At 47.2% G+C, this 22,098-nt stretch overlaps 1 protein-coding gene across 2 annotated transcripts in view; it reads left to right on the top strand.

Moving 5' to 3' along the window:
- The window catches only part of MED15 (mediator complex subunit 15), a 723,364-nt gene that overhangs the window by 576,374 nt on the left and 124,892 nt on the right, over window positions 1-22,098 (top strand). For both annotated transcript variants that reach the window (XM_085634093.1, XM_085634094.1), the window contains exon 15: window positions 3,964-4,130. In XM_085634093.1, coding sequence (XP_085490219.1) covers window positions 3,964-4,130 — 167 coding nt within the window. The remainder of the gene's footprint in view (window positions 1-3,963; window positions 4,131-22,098) is intronic.

Consider the following 22,098-nt stretch of genomic DNA (forward strand, 5'->3'; position numbering starts at 1 on the left):
TAGTTAGAACTTCGCTTTCTTTTTTTGTGATATAGTTAGAACTTCCCCAGTCTTTCATTATTCTAATGTCGCTAAAATGAGTATGTTTGGGCAGATATACATTTTTATCAGTAAAGCTGATCCCCATGGAATACGCTTTAATTCCTAAGGTTGTGTTTCCCCAGACGAAACCCTCTTAAAATATACTGCCCACCAGTATGGATGACATGTGATTCATACACCTTGTAATCCTCATTGGCTTATGTGACATTCCCTGCAGATTGATTTACATACTTATGATTCTTTGTCTCTGTATAATGTGTGCGTGGTGTAAAGTGCTGACACACACTACACTGATATGAGTAGCACTATACAACAAATGAAATGCATATTAGAGAGGGGCTACGTAAAGATATGGGGCACTGTTGGAGGGTGGCAGTGAGGGAATCCGAGGAGGAGGTAGTAGGAGGGGCTTTGGCGCGATGAGGGGCACTGTTGGAGGGTGGCAGTGAGGGAATCAGAGGAAGAGGTCATGGGGTGGAGGGGGGAGCTAGAGAGAGATGAGGGGTACTGGTGGTGGGTGGTTGTGAAGGAGTCTGAGGAGGTCATGAGGGGGAGGGACTACAGAGAGATGAGGGTCACTGGTGGAGGGTGACAGTGAGGGAATCCGAGGAGGAGGTCAATAGGGGGGGGGCCATGGAGGGATGAGGGGCACTGTTGGAAGGTGGTAGTAAAGGTATTTACGAAGAAAGAGGTCATTGGTGCGGCGCCCAAAAAAACATTCGTATCAGCGCTAAAGCCGGCCCTGTCATGGCCTTTCTGTTTTTGTTTATTTAATTAGCAGTCGGGTCATAAGGGCTACTGTGGAACATACTTTAAAGTGCGTGCTAATTATATTTACTGCTATATTCAATGTTTGAAGTTTGAAGGTGATTTTACTAATGTTTTTACCGGGAAAAATGAAAGTGGAGCCCAATGGTACCTGATATAAGGTCAGCTGTGAGATAAGGTGCACTGGAGAGGAGCAGTGGATAATCAAGCCTGTAAGGGATTGCGCTGCAGAGTCCGAGGTCAGGCGGAGGTAGTAATGAAGAGGGATTCTCCCTGAAGTCTCGCACAGAGGGAGTCCGAGAAGTGTCACTTGCCCGATACTCCCACCTCAGAAACCTCCTCTTCCCATCAAAGGAACATTACATGGAAAAAACACTTTTAGAGAGTGATAACATTTAGAAAGAGATTTGGAAAAGAGTGCATTTTACTGGGGCTTGTAAGACTAAGAAGAGATAAAGGAGGGCCCTGAAGCAGGCCTGCCCAGACATATATGCGACAAATCGAGCCCGCAGTGGCCCACCCAAATGCACCCTTGGCCCACCCAAATAAAAATTCCTGGAGCCGGGCCTGCGGGTGGGGGGGGGTGGTTAAGAGTCCATGGGACTTGTAGTTTTTCCAGAACGTCGGCGAGTGGGCTTCTAAGCTGCTCCTCGACATGCTGTCAAGACCGATGGCGTTACACTATATATGTACACCTCAAGTGAGTAAAAAATAAACATTTCATCTTGCAGGTCCCTTGCAGGCTTATCTTTGTGCATAGCATTTAACATGGAATTCACATTAGCAAGCACAGCATACTGTGGAAACAATATCCTGCTTGTTCACCAGGATGATTCTACATGCTCCGGTCTCTTAAGGTAATTAATCCAAACAAACGGTTCAAAGTGTATAATTCAAAAACATATATCAAAGGAAAAAATCATGAATTTATATCAAGAAATAGAAAAAGAAAAAAGAGAGAAAAGGAGAAAAAGAAAGAAAAAAGAAAAAACGACCCTAATAGAAAAACATACAAAATGTATTCAATAAAACAGCTCAGTGTTGTAAGCTGGTACATATAACATAGAAACATATACATAACCAGACAAGTGGCAGACTAGGAGATGGTTACATAACAAAGGAGTTTACAAAATTTGCATAAATCTCCAGTAGACAAAAAAGTGTGTCCTCCAATAGTTGCAGCCACTATAGCGTCGACGGCGTTTCGACCTGTGGTGTTAATCCATGGTCATCTTCAGGACATAAAATCTCTTCTTCTTTTTTCTTTCTTTTTCTCTTTTCTCTCTTTTTTTCTTTTTCTATTTCTTGATATAAATTCATGGTTTTTTCCTTTGATATATGTTTTTGAATTATACACTTTGAACAGTTTGTTTGGATTAATTACTAATTGCCCCTGGTTCAGGTGGTTTGGGCTGCCCCTGTGGTGGTTAATGACCGGTCTCTTAAGGTGTCATGAATTCAGGCTTCAATAAGCATTGGAGTATAACATTACGCTCCATAGGTTCCCAATGCTAGACTTGTATGTGTAATATTATCGACCCACCCCTCACTGGGCCACCGAGGCAGAGAGCAGCCCCCCAGGAAGAGGCCTTTGTGCTCCAGGAGGTCAAATCTGTCCCCTTGCAAAATGTGTAAACACCAAAACCCCCAGGAGCCGCCCTGCACCAACATCGGAGGAAACGGAGCGAATTGCAAGCACCAAGGCATGTTTGTGTTCAGTCGGAGCACCACCACTGCCAAAACATACCTGCAAGTCGAGGGACTCCGAGAGAGAACAGCTCCACACTGAGGCTACCTCCGCTGAAACCACTTCTGCTCCCTGACACCCCATGGCAGGTAAACGTGAATTATTTGTGTCTCCTTGGCCCCTGGCCCCTACTTACCTTCCGTCCAGAAGAATAGTCCTGTAAGTGTACCTATACAGTGTATTTTTCTCCCTTAGGATAACATTACTTCATTCAGGGCTCATGCCTCAAATCTGACAGCTGTCATTGTCTACTGTTTTACTATTTGATAATGTCTAAAGTACTTACCCGACTCCAATGATCGTCATTTGTCTAAAATTATATAAAGAATGTATTTTTCTAAATTGGTCTCGTGTTTCTTCTTGAGGGTGTATCTCATTTATTGACTGTTCAACAAATACTTAACACTACCCTCTGATAAGCCTAAACTGCCCGCACACACTTCCACAAAAGAAAGCATTTGGGATTATTTCAAGTCATGTAAGCCAATAAGGGTCGTCTGTATTTTCTACATAGTGTAACGCATTTTGGTACACTACATAGAAAGTCAGCTTCCTACACCACTTCAGTTTTACATGGAATATTTCAAAATTAACCTCATTTGAGAGCATCTAATGAGGAAGCGCGAGGTTGACCCCATTAATATTGTCTAACTTGGAGCCAGTTAGGATCAGCATACATGATTTACACTGAGAAATATTCATAGGTTTGCCTATTTGACAATGTGCAACACACTACAGTCTGGTGATAAATGAAATATCCTTATCCATGAATGCCCCCATGTTCCGTTCAATACTAAGGGGCACCAAATGCCCATTAAGGAATACTTTCAGTGATCTTTTGCACCTAAAATGAATATTTCATTTCAAGTCTTAAAGTAAATTCCACTAGACAGCTGTGAAACTGAAATTTTAGATTTTACTGTAAAGGCATTGTAACCTCATGAGTTGCATGTTATGAAAATTAGGGTCTATCTACAAATGACGTAGAATTAGCCTGATCATTTGTTTTATATGCAAAACATATATGCATAAAATGAGTAAAATGTATAGTTATGTCACAACATTACTATCAGAACTTTTGTTTACATTAAAAAAGATTATTTTCCTCAATATCTTGGAACTTCCATTACATATCATCACAAACCCAAGCTCCACATCTCAGTCTCCCCTATGAGAAATAGAGCGTAAATGCCAGCATTTAAATGGCTATGCTTAAAACACATAATACTCACACATATGTTGTGGGATCCCTAGAATCTCCTACCAATCGCATTCAGTAGCAATCCAACTAATTCAGACGTTTTAACTGTTCACAGTGAAATGTAATTTCTGAAGCAATAAAAATAACAATGACATTTGATAATGTAGATCCATATTCTTAACATCATGTGTTGTCTTCTCTGCAGGACTCCGGTAGTCTCCTCCTGGAAGCGAAAGTTTGAAGAGGACGAAAGGCAGACTATACCAAATGTGTTACAGGGAGAAGTGGCGAGGTTAAATCCTAAATTCCTTGTGAACCTGGACCCATCCCATTGCAGTAATAATGGAACAGTTCACCTCATATGCAAACTTGGTAGGTGCCTTTAAACCAGTGATTATTTCTACATGTCTTTCCTTTTTCTCTATATCTCAATTATTTTCTCCAATGTAAACACTGTAATTAGTGTATGAATCATGTGTTCAGTGTCATTACATTTGCATTACATTTTATAGAAACTGTTCTGTTCGAGGCATGTGTGGCTGTAGATACAAATGCTTTGTACATACTTCCGCCATCTGGTGTTGGTTACGGATGTTTCCAAGTTGTTTTTCTTTGAAGAAGTCTTTCGAGTCACGAGACAGAGTGACTACTCCTTTTGGACCAAACCATGAAGGAGCGGCTCGTCCCGAAGCATATACAGCCTCTGACTGGCTGTGTTTTGTCACAGGCTTTGCAGCCGGCACCCCTACCATCTAGCGTTAGCTCTCTTTTGAAGAGGCCATAGATTTACCAGTGCCTACTAAGAAGGACATAGCAACCAGTCCTCTGCATCCTCCTTGTCCTGCTTCTTCACTTCAGCCACCTCCTCCACCCCTTTCTCCACAACCTTCACCACATCATTCACATACTGACCCAGAGGACATTACGCCACAGTTGTCTCCACAGTCTCCCACAGAGGATCATGTTGGGGGAGGGGGATTATTCTTGCCCACAGATCCTTCGGAAAATTGATATTGATTCCCCGCGTGACACTGACCCAGATCTCTACCTGGCCAAGCCATCACCCTGATGATAATTCATCTTATCATGACCTCATTGCTAGGGCGGCAACATATCACCAGGTCCCCATACACAAAGACCCTATTGAGGACAATTTTTTTTTTTTTAAACGTGGTCCAGCACACATAGGGCATGCCAATACCTTCCTATGCTCAAGGGCATGCTGCGCCTCTCGGATGACATTTTTAAGGACCCAGTGCGGGCACCTATTATTACACCCATTGTTGACACAAAATGTAAAGCAGCACCCTCAGATCCTGTCTACATCAAGGGTCAGCTTCTCCCAGATTCCCTAGTTGTATCTATTGCCTGTAAAAGGGCCAACTCACTACCCTCAGCGGACGCTCCTCCACCTGACAAGTTCAAGCTTATTGACACTTCAGGCAAGAGGATAGCAGCACATTCTGCCAATCTCCGGTGGATTGCCAACACTTATGCTTAATTGACATGATACGACAGAGCACATTGGGGCGAGATGGAAGAGGAGTTCCTCCAACACCTCCTGTAGGAGTACAAAAAAGGACACAAAATTGTAAACGAGTGAAAATTGATATCAAATAATTCAAACAGGTGTGCTCTAGACTCAGATGAGACAGCTGCCAGGGGCATCAATTCAAGTGTACTGCTGCGTAGGTATGCATGGCTTTGTATATCTGGCTTTAAGACAGAGGTACACCAAACACTGTTAAATGTGCCATTTGAAAAGGAGCATCTGTTTGGTCCTCAAGTGGACCAAGCATTAGAAAAAATGAAAAAGGGCTCTGTTGTAGCTAAATCAGTGGGGGAACTACAAACCCTACTTATCCTGGCTCCGTTCGGTGTCCCTCATACAAACGGTGCCAAAATTACAGCCTCTCATGCCTCTACCTTCTCGTACAGGCAGCACCATCAAAAGAATACTACAGGGTCGCGGTAGGGATGCCTCGGCACGCACTGCACCTTCCACCTGAAAGCAGGGTCTCTCGTCTCATTCCACTCGACCATTTAACACTTGTCGGGGGCTGACTAAGTTTCCTCCCCACTTGGAAAAATATAACTTCAGATCAGAAGGTGTTGGACATTATCCAAACATGGGTATTGTCTGGAGCTCATCACCACAAATCCAAACATTGCACCTCGCAGAAACCATCTCTCCATAGAACATCAAAACTTGCTCTAACAAAAAGGGAAGGCTCTGTTGCTTGAAGGAGCCATAGAGCCTCTCCCTCTTCAACATCAACGTTCAGGAGTGTACTCCCTATACTTTCTAAACCTCAAAAGGAATGATCACTCTTCAAGACGTGCTTCCACTGCACCAACAAGGCAACCTTGTCAGCACTAGACTTAAAGGACACTTACTTCCACATCCCGATCCATCCAGGTCATCGCACGTACCACAAGTTCTCTATAGCCCGAAGGCAATACCAGTTCAAAGTGTTAAAATTCGGAGTCACTACAGCACGCACCATTTGTGTTCACTAAATGCCTAGCACTGGTAGCAGCATATCTGCGCAGACCAAACATTCATGTCTTCCCATATCTGGATAACTGGCTACCAAAGCCAGTACACTTCCCAGGCGTCAACAACACACTCCAACTAGTCTCCTACTACATCCATTGCAGTTTACTACCAACATACAAAAATCGCACCTTCAACCTTTACAGATTCAGCCGTATTTAGGGGCCATGCTCAACGCACAGTTGGGTTTGGCATACCCAAATGTAACCAGGATGCAAAACATACAAAGCTACTACAGCACTTTCAACCCAGTCCACACAATTTCTAGACCCTTTACTCAGATCATTCTCACAGTGGATGCATTCCTTACAGGATGGGGTGCTCAACTACAGGATCTCACAGTTCAGGGTCTCTGCAATGTCAAACACCAGGGTCACCGCATCAACTACCTCGAGTTTCAAGCTGTTCACCCAGCATTGAAAGCATTTCTAACTCACCTAGCAGGTATAGTTACCTTGTCCAGATGGACAACATGACAACCATGTACTATTAACAAAAACAGGGACACAAACTTCTCTCTACAGTTATCACACCTTTCTCAGATAATATGGCATTTGCCAGTACGTCACAACATCCACCTGCTAGCAGAACACCTCCTGGGGATGGACAACCACTTTGCCGACCTCTTCAGCAGGATGCGGCAACAACTCAATGAGTGGGAACTCCACCCCCACGTCTTCCTCCCATATTTTCACAAGTGGGGATTTCTACAGATAGACCTCTACGCAGCTGCAGACAACGCAAAATGCCAGACTTCACCTCCAGGTTCCCACACACACTCCAAGGGCAATGCACTATCTAGGAACAGGTCAGGGATATTTCCCTATGCTTTACCACCTCCCCCTCTTCCTTTTGTGCTTCAGGCAAACGTCTCTCACTCTTGTTCTAGTAGCTCCCATTTTAGCTAGACAGCCATGGTTCACCACACTGCTCGAACTCTGTAGTTCCCCACGAGGAGCTTCCCCTCAAACCGGACCTTCTCACTCAGAACCATGGAGAAATCAGGCATCCGAATCTGAAGGAGCTCAACCTTGCGATTTTACTCCTGAGGTCATAGAATTCCGTTATCTTAATCTCCCACTTGAATGTATGACTATTCTTAAAGAAGTTTGTAGGCCTACAACTAGAGCATGTTATGCAGCAAAGTAGAAAAGATTTGTCTTCAACTGTCTCCGTGAACACAATTCATTTGATGCAACTGTGCAAAACATTGTTTGCTGCCTTCTTCATTTGCAGACCTCTGACCTAGTTTACCCTTCAATCCGCCGCTTGTAGCTGCAGTTGCTGCCTATTTAAAAAAACAGGCAACGCTTATTTTTGTCCAAGGTACCTGTTATTCAAGGCATTCACGGAAGCCCTTAAACGAGTAATTCAACCTAGAGTTCCACCTGCACCCACATGGAATCTCAATATTGTACTTACCAGACTTCGGGGTCCACCATTTGAACCATTGCATAACTCCCCCCTCTAGTTCTTATTTTAGAAGGTTGCTTTTCTAGTGGTCGTTGCATCACTTAGGGGTGTCCGTGAGCTCCAGGCATTAACCTTGGAAGAACCTTTCTTCCAGCTACACAGAGATAGGGTGGTCCTTAAAACCAACCCAAAATTCCTTCCAAAAATGGTTTCATCTTCCCACCTCAGACACTCAGTTGAGTTACCTGTTTTCTTTCCGCAACCGTATTCAGTTGCGGAAAGAGCTCTTCATGCGCTAGGTGTCAAAAGAGCTCTAACGTACTATAGTGCCATAACTTAAGATTTCCGTTAGACTAAACAACTCTTTGTTGCTCTTTTGCCCCGCCACAATGGAAAGACCATATCTAAGTCAGGCATTTCTAGATGGATAATTATATGCATTCATACATGTTATGCCAAAGCTAAAAGGACTTTGCCTAAACCACCTAGGGCAAAACTCTACTCATAAGATAGGGGCTTCAATGGCTTTCATGGGCCAATAGCTGACATTTGTAAAGCAGCTACTTTGTCTACTCCACACACTTTCACCATACATTATTGTGTGGATGTCTTAGCACGCCAACAAGCCAATGTACATCAGGCAGTGCTACGTTCTCTCTTTCAAACTGCAACACTCGCAGGTTAGCCACCGCTTTTGGAGAGGGACTGCTTTGCATTCTATTCAGAGCATGTGTATCGACAGCCACACATGCCTTAAACGTAATATGTTACTTATCCTGTAAGCTTTTGTTCATGGCATGTAGTGCTGTAGATTCACATGCATCCACCCTTCTCCCCGGACAGCTGTGGCAGTTCCTTTAGACTATTTTATTTGCATGAACATTTCTTCTTATAAATACTTCATTACACCATTCTCACCCGCCTGCGAGAAAACAATCTAACAATGGAGTTGATGCCCATGCGCATTATCACCAAAAGGAGGAGTCACTTTGTCTTGTGACTCGAAAAACGTCTTCAAAGAAAAACAATTTGCACACATCTGGACCCAACACTAATTGGCGGACGTATGCAGAGGATGTGAATATACAGCACTACAAGGCACCTACTGATGCTAATAGGGTAAGTAACGTATTCCATACTGCACTTGGTTTACACTACGAACTAGATTGTGGAAGTACATCATTTCAGCTTACTGTCTGTGGCAGATCCTTGACAAGTAAGTCCTGTTTGGGCAAAAGGAACAGTTTGCATCTCTCACCTAGTGTGTGTGCTGTGTGGCTCTTGAAATGCGAGTCCAACCTGTCCCGCAAAAACCCTGACCGGGCCCAGCACTATTATAAAATTACCAAGCAGCTGCAGGAGGGTGCGAGTGTGAGACTATAGGGTCTGATCTGATGTGTTCTAAGTGTGATGCAATCTTGCCATAAAGGCAGTGGAAGCAGTACTCTGACACTTTTATATGCTGATGTGTTGGCCTTTATTTAGTAGGCAAAAGATAACAAGCAGGGACTAAGAAAGGTGGCAAGCATATGCTAATTACTGCTATGGCTCTTGATTTTACACTCAAACTAGGCGCCAAACAACGTGACACTGAATATCTCAAAAAGCATTTCCCGTCCTCAACTAGTCTTTTACTCAAGACAATGCTTGTTTATTGAGTAATATTTTTAATGTAGATGAATTATTTAAACCTCTTTTTCAGTCACCAGACTGTATTTGGAACCTTTTCCAGCCCTAGTTCATTACCAGCGCATGATCACGTCAGTCACAATAATCGGCTTCTCTCACAGCCTCGTCAGAAGCAACACGTTTTATTGACGGAGCCACAAGTGCCAGCCACATTAGTTCTTTTGTCTGCATATGTCTGTCCGTATTTCTTTAGGTGTTTTTTTGGGGGGGAATGTTGCTCCCAAAATGTTTAGGCATTATGCGTTGTAGAACATGCTGCGTCGTTTATTCGTAACAAACCCTCATGCCTTGTGTATTTGGTATCTGGGAAAGGAGAATGAGCTGGAATTGTGTGGGCTCTGCCAGAGGATGTATCATGAAGCACTAAAAGACTAGCCAAGCTTTTCATTACTTCTGTGAAGGAGAAGTCTAAACTGCTATTCAGGTCTTGGGCAAAGTAATGTAAGAGGTCCGAGACCCAGTTAACTGAGAGAATGCAAGGAGAAGCACTGTTCCTCACATTGTGGTAAGAAAAGGAAGAGAAAAGGGGCATTCTTCCTCTTCATCATAATCGCACCAGCCTTGCAACTTCCCTCTCAGCAGATAATTGTCCATATGTCTGTGGATTCAGTTGAGCAAATAGAAACATTCACGAAAGGAGTGCTTGAGATTTTCGCTGCCTTTCCCCCTAAGACACAACTGTCAATTCTGAGGGATTCGGTATTCTGGCTAGGAAAGCGGATGTCAAAGTGGTGCAGTGATGTCATAGACTACTTTGGCCTCAAGTCTTGTGCCTTTGCCGTCCTTGCTCCTGTTGGGGAACTACAATTAGAGAGATATTTTCTTCTCCATCATGGATTTTGATTTTGCATTAACTGGTTCTTACTCCAGCTGGGACTGAAGTCTTTTCTCAAACCATCTTTGCAGCTAATGTCTTCCCCAGCTTTCAACTCCTTATGGGCATCTGCACCGTTAAATCTGTCGTAGCTGGAATCTGCTACTTTGCAGATTGCAAAATTTCCCAGTCTTCTAGACACAAGTGTGAAATCTGCCTGAAAGAAAATAAACTTTCTGAACTACTCATAAATTGTAAAGAGGAGTCTCAAGAGGATAAATGGCCGCATTCCGATGCACTCTCTTTTCCACATCTGTATGACAAGGGAACTGATGATGTTGATGGCAAATAGAGGGATATTATATCCTCCTTAAGGACTTCTAATCTACTAATGGATCCATCTACAGCAGAACAGTCACGTAATGGTTCCAAAGAGAAACAGAATGAACACAAGTATACATCTTTACTCTACCTGGATACCTGTGGCTGCTGTAAAGCAGATGCAGACAGGTCAACTTTATAAAAATATTACACTCTGAGACCTCTGGTCTGAGACCTGCTCTCTCCCCAGCAACTCTGCTGTGTTTGCTCCGCCGCTGACCCCGCCCACCTCCGCCTGGTAGGGTTTGAGGCCGCTGTGCTCTGTGCCATTTTCCTTTCATCTGCGCTTTGTACTGCCTAGGCTTGTTCTTCCCTGTTTTTTTGCTGGCTGCTTCCTTTGGTTCTGTTGTCTGTTTCCTTGGTTCTGTCTGCCTGTTTTATTGTTGCATTTTTCTTTTAGTTCTGTTAGCCCATTTCTCTTGGGCTGTGTTTGCATGTCTCTTTAGTGCTATTTCTGTCAGCCTTCCCCATGCCTGCCGCTGCTCCCCTGTGGCCCCTGCCCCCACCTCCCAGTTTCATATCCATCCCCCTTCCCTATTTAATGGCTGTCACGCAGCGGGCGCGCCAAAGGCAAGCCCGTTCGCACACTATCAGCGCCAGGGACCCTGGAACTCCAGCCATCCACCGCTACTATGCAGCTGCCCTCCTCGCACTCAACCCCGGAAGAAACAACAACTGCCATCAGTCCACCCCAAACACAATCTAACCCACGGCCAGTTCTCCTGCTGCCAGATCTTCACCACCACCCCCGCTGCCAACACAGCTGATGCCCTGAAGTGCATCCTCCTCAACATGCCCTCCATACACAGACACATAGAGATCTGGAACCTCCTTGACACCCTCTCACCAGACGTTGTCTTCTTTACAGAAACCTGGACCAACTCCTCCTCTGCCCCCGCCATCCCGGACAGATACAAGATCCGCCCCAACCATCCGGGAGGAGGGCTTGCCACCGCGCACAAAAACTCCCTCCACCTGGAGCCCTGCCCACCGTACATCAACCACAGAGCCGCCAACGCCATTGCACCAGAAGTATAATGCGCCATCAACGCCACCTTCATGACCGGCACCTTCCCCAACGACTGGAAGCGCGCCAAAGCCAGACCCCTGCTTAAGAAATCATCATCAGATTCACATGGACCTCGAGAACTATCAGCCCATCTTTCTCCTCCTTTTCACGGCAAATGTCGCTGAGAAGACTGTCAACGCACAGCTAACAAAGTTCATTGAAGACCACTTCATCCTCGACCCCCTCCCAATCCGGATTCCTCCGCACCGAGACCGCCCTACTGGCCGCCACAGACTACATCCGCATCCTCCTCGTCCAAGGCCACATCGCAGCCCTGATCCTACTCGACATATCTGCAGCATTCGACACCGTCTCCCACCACACACTTGCGGCCAGACTACACGATGCCGGCATACAAGAAACCACCCTCAATAAGATCCACTCGTTCCTCAACCCCAGAAGCCAAATAATCAGACTGCCACCCTTCCTCTCCGAACCCACGCAAATCAACTGCGGAGTACCCAAGGGATCATCACTCAGCCCAACCCTCTTCAACATTTACACCACCATCGTCAGACAGCACGGCCTCAGCATAGTATCCTACGCCGACGACGCCCAGCTCATCCTCTCCCTCACCAAAGACCCCACCACCAGACTCAACTTCCAGGTAGGAATGCAAGATGTTGCATTGCTGTCTGTCCCGACCCTCTGGAAACATGCCATGGTCACGCCGCTGTTGAAAAACCCAACGCTGAGCCTGAGTGTCTGGCAAATTATAGACCCATTTCCCTGCTCCCCGCCTTTTCCAAATGTTTGGAGAGACATGTTCATTTGACCTTAGCCTCCTTTGTGGAAAAAAATTCTATATTGCACCCCTCACAATCCGGCTTTCGTGTTGGTTTCTCTACAGAAACCACTCTCCTTGGAGTTACTGAGCACATCAGAAACCTACTTGATAAGAGTCAGACGGTCGCGCTTGTACTTCTTGACCTAAGCGCGGCCTTTGACACTATATCACATGAAAATCTTATCAAGACATTATGTAGGAATGGAGTGCGTGGTAAGGCACTGGACTGGATTCGGTCCTTTTTGAGCGGCAGGTCTTTTCAAATAAATTCCTCCACAGCCTGCTCTGACTCTTTTGAAATCTCACACGGCGTACCGCAGGGCTCTATCTTGAGCCCGCTGTTTTTTAATATTTGAGACCTTTAGCTGATATTGCTGAATAATCTGGACTCGCCCTGATGACCTACGCCGACGACTCCCAGATTATTTTCTCCCTCTCAGAGCCCCGTCCTTCTTCTTCTTCTCTTCTTAAGTTGGGGCTGCAAAACATCCTGAACTGGATGACCAGCAATCAACTAAAGTTAAACGGAGACAAGACGGAGGTTCTTCTTCTGGGTAAACAGCATGAGCTGTGGAATTCTTCCCACTGGCCTGACCAGTTGGCCACAATCCCTTCCCCAGTGACCCATGTACGTAACCTGGGTTTTATTCTGGACAGTGCTCTTTCTATGAGTAAGCAAGCAAACAAAGTAGTGGGCCTTTGCCTTACCATTATCAAATGGCTACGGAAAATCTTATGGATGTTACCCCTTTCTACTCAGAAGACGGTTGTCAATGCTCTGATTACTTCTCGGCTTGACTACGGCAACATACTGTATCTTGGCTCTAACAAAGTGGTAGTTAACCGACTGCAACTTGTGCAGAACGCCGCAATCCATCTACTCTGCAATATCCCGAAACATTCTGGGGTCTCCATTCATCGCAAGAAACTCCACTGGCTTAAGGTGGAAAACAGAATTCGCTTTAAAGCTCTAACTCTGATGTTTAAAATCAAAGCGGGCACAGCTCCAAACTATCTTTCATCTCTAGCCCAGCTCTACCATCCAAAGCGGAGTCTTCGCTCCCAATCACTTTCAAATTTCTGTATTCCAAGATTTAAACTGGCAAGAATGGGTGGCAGATCTTTTGCCTTCCTTGGTCCTTCCCACTGGAACGCCCTCCCCCTCTTCATCCGCAAGGAGGAAAACTATGACAGGTTCCGTAAACATGTTAAAACCTGGCTTTTTGACCAATAAATTCAATCAGCTTGTTTTGGTCATAAATATTGTTTAATTGCTGAATCGCGGCGCCGGGAAACCCTTTTTGGGTAGCTGTTGCGCCTTACAAGTTCTAATAAATAAAATAAATAAATTGCATCCTGGATGAGCAACAGCTGCCTGAAGCTCAACTCTGGTAAGACAGAAGTCCTCGTACTCAGAACCACTCTGTCAGCATGGAACAACACTTGGTGACCAACCGCCATCGGCAGCCCTCCAACACCCACAGACCACGCCAGAAAACTCCGCATCATACTAGACTCCTCCCTCTCCATGAACAAGCAGGTCAACGCCATCGCTTCCAGCTACTTCAATGCCCTCCGCGGAGTTCCTCAGCCGGTCATTAATTAGCATAAATTACTTTCTGATATTGAGCGCTGTGAGAAATCGGATTCTTGGTTGGGGAGGGGGGGTTGTGCGCCATTCTTAAGCAACAACCACAGTCCTTGTCAGGGTGAACCACAAAAGTTACTAAATTAACCTCTGGTAGCAAAACTGGAGGCGCTGCTCCAGTATTTCCTAGATGAGGACAGAAAGAGGGGACACAAGCTAGTCTCCAAGGGTGAACTCATCGCGATAACCACCATTTGATGTGCCCTGCTGCTTATTGTGTCAACTCAAGTGTACTTACTCGTAGGCACACCTGGCTTCGTATCTCCGGCTGCAAGCCGGATATCCAGCAACACCAGCTCTGTATACCGTTTGAAGGGCAGCACCTCTTCGGACCGCAGGTGGAACAAATGGTGGAAAAAATAAATGAAGATGCAATGGAAGCTGTGTGCCCCCTACAAATGCCTTCCCCTCACGGGTCCTTTTGCCACACTTGCCTTTCCTCACCCTTGATCACACCTGTTTGGGTGTCTTCGACTAAGGTTCTTCCCCACATGACAGAACACCACCTTCGACCCGTGGGTCTTGTACATTATCCCACCTGGGTACTATCTGGAGCTTACTTCCATGCTTCCCACCATACCACACTGCATACACAGACTCTCCCCAGAACACCAGTGCCTACTCAGGCATGATATCACAGTGCTCCTCCTTAAAAGGGCCATAGAGCCCATCCCACACCATCTGCTGGGCATGGGAGTCTACTCTCTTTACTTCCTGATCCCCAAGAAGGACATCCCCCTCCAACCTATTCTAGATCTCAGTCCCTCAACGAATACATCCTATCACAGCACTTTCACTTGGTCACGCTCAGCTGCTACAGCAAGAGGACTTCATGGCCACCCTTGATCAGAAAGACTTACGTTCGAGGCATATGAGCTGCAGATTGTACACTTAGCATAGGTCGCCATCTGGTGTTGGGCCCGGATGTTTGCAGTTTGTTTTTCTTCTTGGACAGTCTTTGGAAGTCACGAGTTTGGTGACTCCTCCTTCGGTCCGTACTGCGCATGGGCTTCGGCTCCATCCTCAGATTGTTTTTTTCCGCCATCGGGCTCGGATGTGATACTTCGTGCTCCGGCTTCGAACTTCTACGGTTCCAGCCTCGACGGAAAATCCTCGATTCTTCGAGTTCCTTCATCATCTTCATCTCTCGAAGCGGCACTTTCTCCATCCCGTACATCGACACCGGCCTTCGGGCCCTCCGCGACTCCGGTCCCGGCCGATGGAAAGGACTCCGTTCAAAAAGTGCCCAAAATGTGGGTCTAAATTTCCCCACACCGACCTCTCATCAGGTGTGTAACCTTTGCCTCTCTCCGGAACACGAGGCTAGAGACTGCCCCGCCTGCAAGTCTTTTCGATCGAAGAAGACCATCCGAGATCGAAGAGCTCGACGCACCATGGCGCACTCATCCTCTGCAGCTCCACCGGACATCTTCGGAGACGACGCCGAAGCTTCGGGGCAAACACACACCGAGCAGGAGGAAGACGTCGTCAGCGCTTCCGAGGCCGACGACTCCGACGTGGAGGACGTTACACCAGCGCAGCGGGCCGTGAGTACTATGCCCCCTCCCACCCCCGCGCCGAAAACCAAAGAGACTCAGGTTACTCCCTCGCCTGCCGGCCTGGGCAAAACCAAAACCAAAACTTCGATCACCCCACCTTCGGGCCCGGTGTCGAAGCACCCAAAGTCTCATGGCAGCTCGGGATCGAGCCAGCCGACACCCGGTGCCGAAAAACAGCATCCGGCACCGAAGACTGCAAAATCCAGCTCGACTCCGAAACCACCGGTGCCGAAGCCTGGACACTCGGTGCCGACCAAACACAAACACAAATCTGTCGGCACCGACGCTCCGGCGCCGAAACATCATTCGACGCCGAAACACCCGGAGACCTCAAAAAAGCATGGCGCACACAGACCATCGAAACCCCCGGTTCCGAAATCACCGGTGCCGACAGACGACTCGACACCGTTGGCTCTGTTTACACCAGACCCTTTACAAAAGACTTTGTCCAAAGATCCAAAGACTGGGCTTTTGACTTTAACTACCAAGAAAAGACGCCTTGATGCTCCGGCTCCTCCTCCTCCACCCAAAAGGAAGGACTCTGCTACTTCTCCCCTCAGAGTGCCCTCCCCGCCACCGCCTCCCCTACCCCCTCCACCTCCTCCACCGCCTCCACCTCACAGGTCTCCGCCACCTTTACCTCACTACGATCCGGCCCCATCCCCAGATCCGGATGATGGGGATCCGGACAATTACCCGGCGGACGCCCCAATGGATCCCACTCCACCAGGGACCCCAGATCCATGGGAGGATTACAATAACCCTGATATACCCAATGTACCTCAGGACGACCTATACCCATCAAGGCCGTCTCCTCCAGAGGACTCCTTAGGGTTTCATCATTTAGTGCAGAGAGCAGCACACTACCATGGGGTGGACATGCACAGTGAACCAGTAGAAGAAGACTTCCTACTGGATACATTTGATATACAAGACAAATCTACTTCCATTTTACCCATGCTTAAGGGTGTCACCAAGCACGCTACAGAGGTGTTCAAAGACCCTGTCAGAGCCAGAGTACTGAACCCTAGAATAGAGAAGAAGTACAAGGCGGCACCCACAGACCCTGCTTACATCAAGGGCCCTGCTCCCCTAGATTCCCTAGTTGTCTCCACAGCTAGAAAGCGGGCTAACTCCCAATCCTCAGGAGATGCCCCACCGCCAGACAAAGAATCTAAACTTCTGGACGCGTCTGGTAAACGCACCGCCTCCCAAGCTGCAAACATGTGGCGCATTGCAAACACATATGCACTGCTTGCGTGATATGATAGAGCACACTATGACGAACTAGAGGCTCTTATGCAGCACCTTCCAGAAAAATACAAGCACAAGGCTCATGACCTCATACAGGAGGGTAAACTAATTACAAACACCTCCATTAAGTGTGCCCTCGATGCAGCCGACACTGCTTCTAGGGCCATAAATACCAGTGTCCTGCTTCGTCGCCACGCCTGGCTCAGGATCTCAGGTTTCAAGCCTGAAGTCCAGGCATCCATACTCAATCACCCCTTTGACCAGGAAACACTCTTTGGGCCAAAGGTAGACGAAGCGCTCGAAAAGATGAAGAAAGACACAGACACAGCAAAGTCTATGGGGGCACTCCAAACACAAGCCTCCAAACGTTCCTTTCGACGCTCGTCCTTTCGTGGCACAGGCAGAGGCTCCTCCACCGATAACGCCTCTACCTCCTACAAGTCCCCTCCTCAAAATACCTTTTCAAAGGGCAATCAGAGAGGTGGTTACAGGGGTAACAACAATAAGGGCAGGGGCAAAACCAACAACACCCGTTCTGCCACCCCCCCCGCACAATGACTCCCCTCCGCTCCCCCCAGACCATTCCACTCCGGTCGGGGGCAGACTACAAAACTTTATCCACGTATGGGAGTCCATAACATCGGACAAATGGGTGACCCAAATCATTCGGTCAGGGTACTGTCTAGAGCTAACATCTACCCCACCCAATATCCCACCAAGGCACCGTCCAATGTCTCAAGAACATTCCACACTGCTCAAACAAGAGGTACTCTCACTCCTGCAAAAACACGCTATAGAGCAGGTCCCCGTCAACCAACAAAATCTAGGGGTCTACTCTCTATATTTCTTAATACCAAAGAAAGACGAGACCCTCAGACCCATTCTGGACCTCCGGCCTCTAAATGCCTACATACATTCAGACCATTTTCACATGGTCACTTTACAACAAGTCCTCCCACTCCTCTGCCAGGGAGACTTTCTCACAACCTTGGATCTGAAAGACGCATACTTTCACATTCCAATACACCCCTCTCACAGGAAATACCTCAGGTTCGTGGTGGACGGGCAACATTACCAATTCACGGTTCTCCCCTTCGGGGTCACCACTGCACCACGAGTGTTTACCAAATGCCTAGCAGTAGTAGCAGCACACCTCAGACGTCAACACATTCACGTCTTCCCTTACTTAGACGACTGGCTGATAAAAGCCACGTCCTACCACCAATGTGTGCAACATACAAACAGCACCATCCAACTGCTCCACCAGCTAGGCTTCACGGTGAACTACCAAAAGTCCCACCTCATACCATCTCACACAAAGCAATATCTCGGGGCCACTATAGACACCTCCAAAGGTATTGCCTATCCAAACTCAGCCAGAATCACAAGCATTCAAGCCTTACGCAAAACATTCCTTCCCCAACACTCTCTTCCAGCAAGAGTGTTCATGAAGCTCATAGGAATGATGGCGTCTTGCATATTTATAGTGCCCCATGCAAGACTCCACATGCGTCCACTTCAAGAGTGCCTAGCACAACAGTGGAACCAGGCCCAGGGTCAGCTGACGGATCTGGTGTTGGTGGACGGCCGCACACATCACTCTCTGCAGTGGTGGAACAATACAAACCTTTCCAAAGGACGGCCGTTCCTGGACCCGGTTCCTCAGGTGATTCTAACAGCGGACGCATCGCTCTCCGGCTGGGGAGCGCACCTCCTACACCTCACAATGCAAGGTCTATGGACGCCACAGCAAAAATCGCTCCACATCAACCATCTGGAGCTCTTGGCGATCTTTCTAGCCCTAAAATCTTTCCAAAAACAAATTTCGGGCAAAGCAGTCCTCATTCGCACAGACAACATGACTGCGATGTATTATATACAAAAACAGGGGGGGGACACACTCTCCCCAGCTCTCCCGCTTAGCCCAGAGCATATGGAGATGGGCAATTCCCCAAAACATCTTTCTCCTGGCACAGCACGTTCCAGGAGTACAAAACACCATAGCAGATCTGCTCAGCAGACAAACGCAACAACTACACGAATGGGAACTGCATCCACAAGTTCTTCACCCATTCTTCCAACAGTGGGGGCATCCTCAAATAGACCTCTTCGCCACCCACGAAAACAAAAAATGCCCAAGCTTCGCCGCCAGATACCCACACCCATTGTCCAAGGGCAATGCGATATGGATGAACTGGTCAGGCAGATTTGCATACGCCTTTCCACCTCTCCCACTAATTCCATTAGTGGTCAGGAAGCTACAAGAGCACTCCCTCACACTCATTCTGGTAGCTCCAACGTGGGCCAGGCAGCCGTGGTACACCACGCTACTACAACTATCAGTGGTACCACATCAAAAACTGCACCTTTCCCCATGCCTCCTAACCCAGAACCATGGAGAAATCAGGCACCCGGACCCAGCTCAGCTCAACCTGGCGATCTGGCTCCTGAAATCTTAGAATTCGGATACCTTAACCTTCCCCCTGATTGCATGAACATCATCATGGAAGCCAGACGTCCTACCACTAGAGCATGCTATGCCGCAAAGTGGAAAAGATTTGTAATTTACTGCCGTAACAATACAATCAACCCCCTAGATGCATCCATACAGCACATCATATGCTATCTGCTCCATCTTCACAGGTGTAACCTGGCATATTCATCCATACGCCTACACCTAGCAGCGATCGCTGCTTATCTACAAAACAGACAGCATTTATCACTCTTCAGAGTGCCCGCTATTAAAGCCTTCATGGAAGGCCTTAAACGAGTAATTCCTCCCAGGGCACCACCTTCCCCTGTATGGAATCTAAATTTAGTTCTTACACGACTAATGGGTCCGCCCTTCGAACCAATGCACAAATGTGAGCTACAGTTTCTCACCTGGAAAACAGCTTTCCTTGTAGCTATCACTTCCCTTAGAAGGGTTGGTGAAATACAAGCGTTCACCATACAGGAACCCTACATACAAATGCATCACAGCAAGGTCATACTTCGCACAAATCCGAAGTTTCTGCCCAAAGTCATTTCCCCCTTCCACCTCAATCAATCAGTGGAATTACCTGTCTTCTTTTCGCAACCCCAATCTGTTGCAGAAAGGGCCTTACACACACTTGATGTAAAAAGGGCGTTACTATACTACATACAAAGAACGCAACCCTTCAGGAAGACTAAACAATTGTTCGTTTCCTTCTCTCCACCACATAAAGGCAACCCCATTTCAAAATCAGGGATAGCTAGGTGGATTGTAAAATGCATACAAATTTGCTATCAAAAGGCAAAGAGAACATTATCTGTTCCCCCTAAAGCCCACTCTACAAGAAAGTTAGGGGCTTCTATGGCTTTTCTAGGGAATATACCCTTAGATGACATCTGCAAGGCAGCCACATGGTCTACACCGCACACCTTCACAAAACACTACTGTGTAGATGTGCATTCCAAGCAGCAAGCTAGGGTGGGCCAGGCTGTACTAAAGACACTTTTTCAAACAGCTGCAACGGATACCGGTGGTCGCCGCTAAGGTTGGGTACTGCTATATAATCTATGCTAAGTGTACAATCTGCAGCTCATATGCCTCGAACGGAATATGCTACTTACCAGTATGCATCTGTTCTTGGCATGTAGAGCTGCAGAGTTGTACACGCCCACCCGCCTCCCCGGCTACCTGTATCCGTTCCAGTACATCTTATTTAGATACAACACATGGGTTTCTCACTGTTATTACTACGCTCCATCATTTCCCTGTTGGCGAAAAACAATCTGAGGATGGAGCCGAAGCCCATGCGCAGTACGGACCGAAGGAGGAGTCACCAAACTCGTGACTTCCAAAGACTGTCCAAGAAGAAAAACAAACTGCAAACATCCGGGCCCAACACCAGATGGCGACCTATGCTAAGTGTACAACTCTGCAGCTCTACATGCCAAGAACAGATGCATACTGGTAAGTAGCATATTCCTTCCACATACCAATCGACAGGCGTGTTGCCTCTATCTAAGGTTTTTGATAAATGGAAAACATTGCGAATTCAAGGAGCTTTCCCTTTGGTATCGCCACTGCGCCTTGAGTGTTCTCAAAGTGACTAGCAGTGATAGCCGCTCACCTGCGTAGACTCGTAGACACAACTTCCACGTCTTCCCCTACCTGGACGACCGGCTAATCAACAGCGCAACTCCTTAACAATGTCACAAACACACACAGGTGACAATAAACCTTGTGCGCTATCTTGGGGAAATTATCAACTCAAAAATCGGCAATTCCTACCCAAACCCTGCCCGAATACAGTCCTTCCAGACACTAGTTCAGCTCTTCCAACCTGATCGACAGGTCACGGTCAGAACAGGCATGTGCCTCCTCAGCTTGATGTATTTCTATAGTTCCCCATGCCAGGTTACACATGCGTCCGTTGCAGGAGTGCTTAACGTAGCAATGGTCTCAAGCGGAGGGTCATTGCGACGATCTAGTGTTGATTGTCCACTGCACTCATCGCTCTCTGTAGTGGTGACAATATGTTGCAGGGGTGACCTTTTCTCGTCCAGTTCCGCAAATGCCCATCACAACTGACGCCTCCCTTGCGGGTTGGGCGCACTTACATGTCCTGACTGTCCAAGACCAGTGGAAACCCAGACATCAACTACTTGGAGCTGTTATCCGTACACCTAGCGCTGAAGACTTTTACTATCCCAAGTGACCGGCAAGGTTATCACCTGGTGGTACAACATGACGGCCATGTACTACCTTCGGAAAGAGGGCGGTACTCTATCTTGCCTGCTCTCTCAGCTCACCAAGAGCATTTGGCGGTGGCCCCTTCTCCACAAGATCCATCTGCTAGAGGCGTACCGCCCGGGAGTGGACAACGACTTTGCTGACCACAGCAGGTTGCAACAACTAGTCCACGAGTGGTAACTCCTCCCACAAGTCCTCCCCGAACTTCCACCGGTGGGGGTTCCCACAAGCAGACCTCTTTGCCACCGCGGAGAATGCCAAATGCTCAAGCTTCGCCTCCAGGTTTGCACATCCACAATCCATGAATTGGTTGGGGATATTTGCCTATGCCTTTCTGCCTCTGCCCTGCCTTTCAGTATGTGGTTTGGAGGCTATGGTAAGCATCTCTTACACTCATCCTAGTGGCGACCACTTGGGCCTGAAAACCCTGGTTTATGACTGCTCGA

This window comes from Triturus cristatus, chromosome 11, assembly GCF_964204655.1.
Source record: "Triturus cristatus chromosome 11, aTriCri1.1, whole genome shotgun sequence".
Taxonomy (NCBI): Eukaryota; Metazoa; Chordata; class Amphibia; order Caudata; family Salamandridae; genus Triturus; species Triturus cristatus.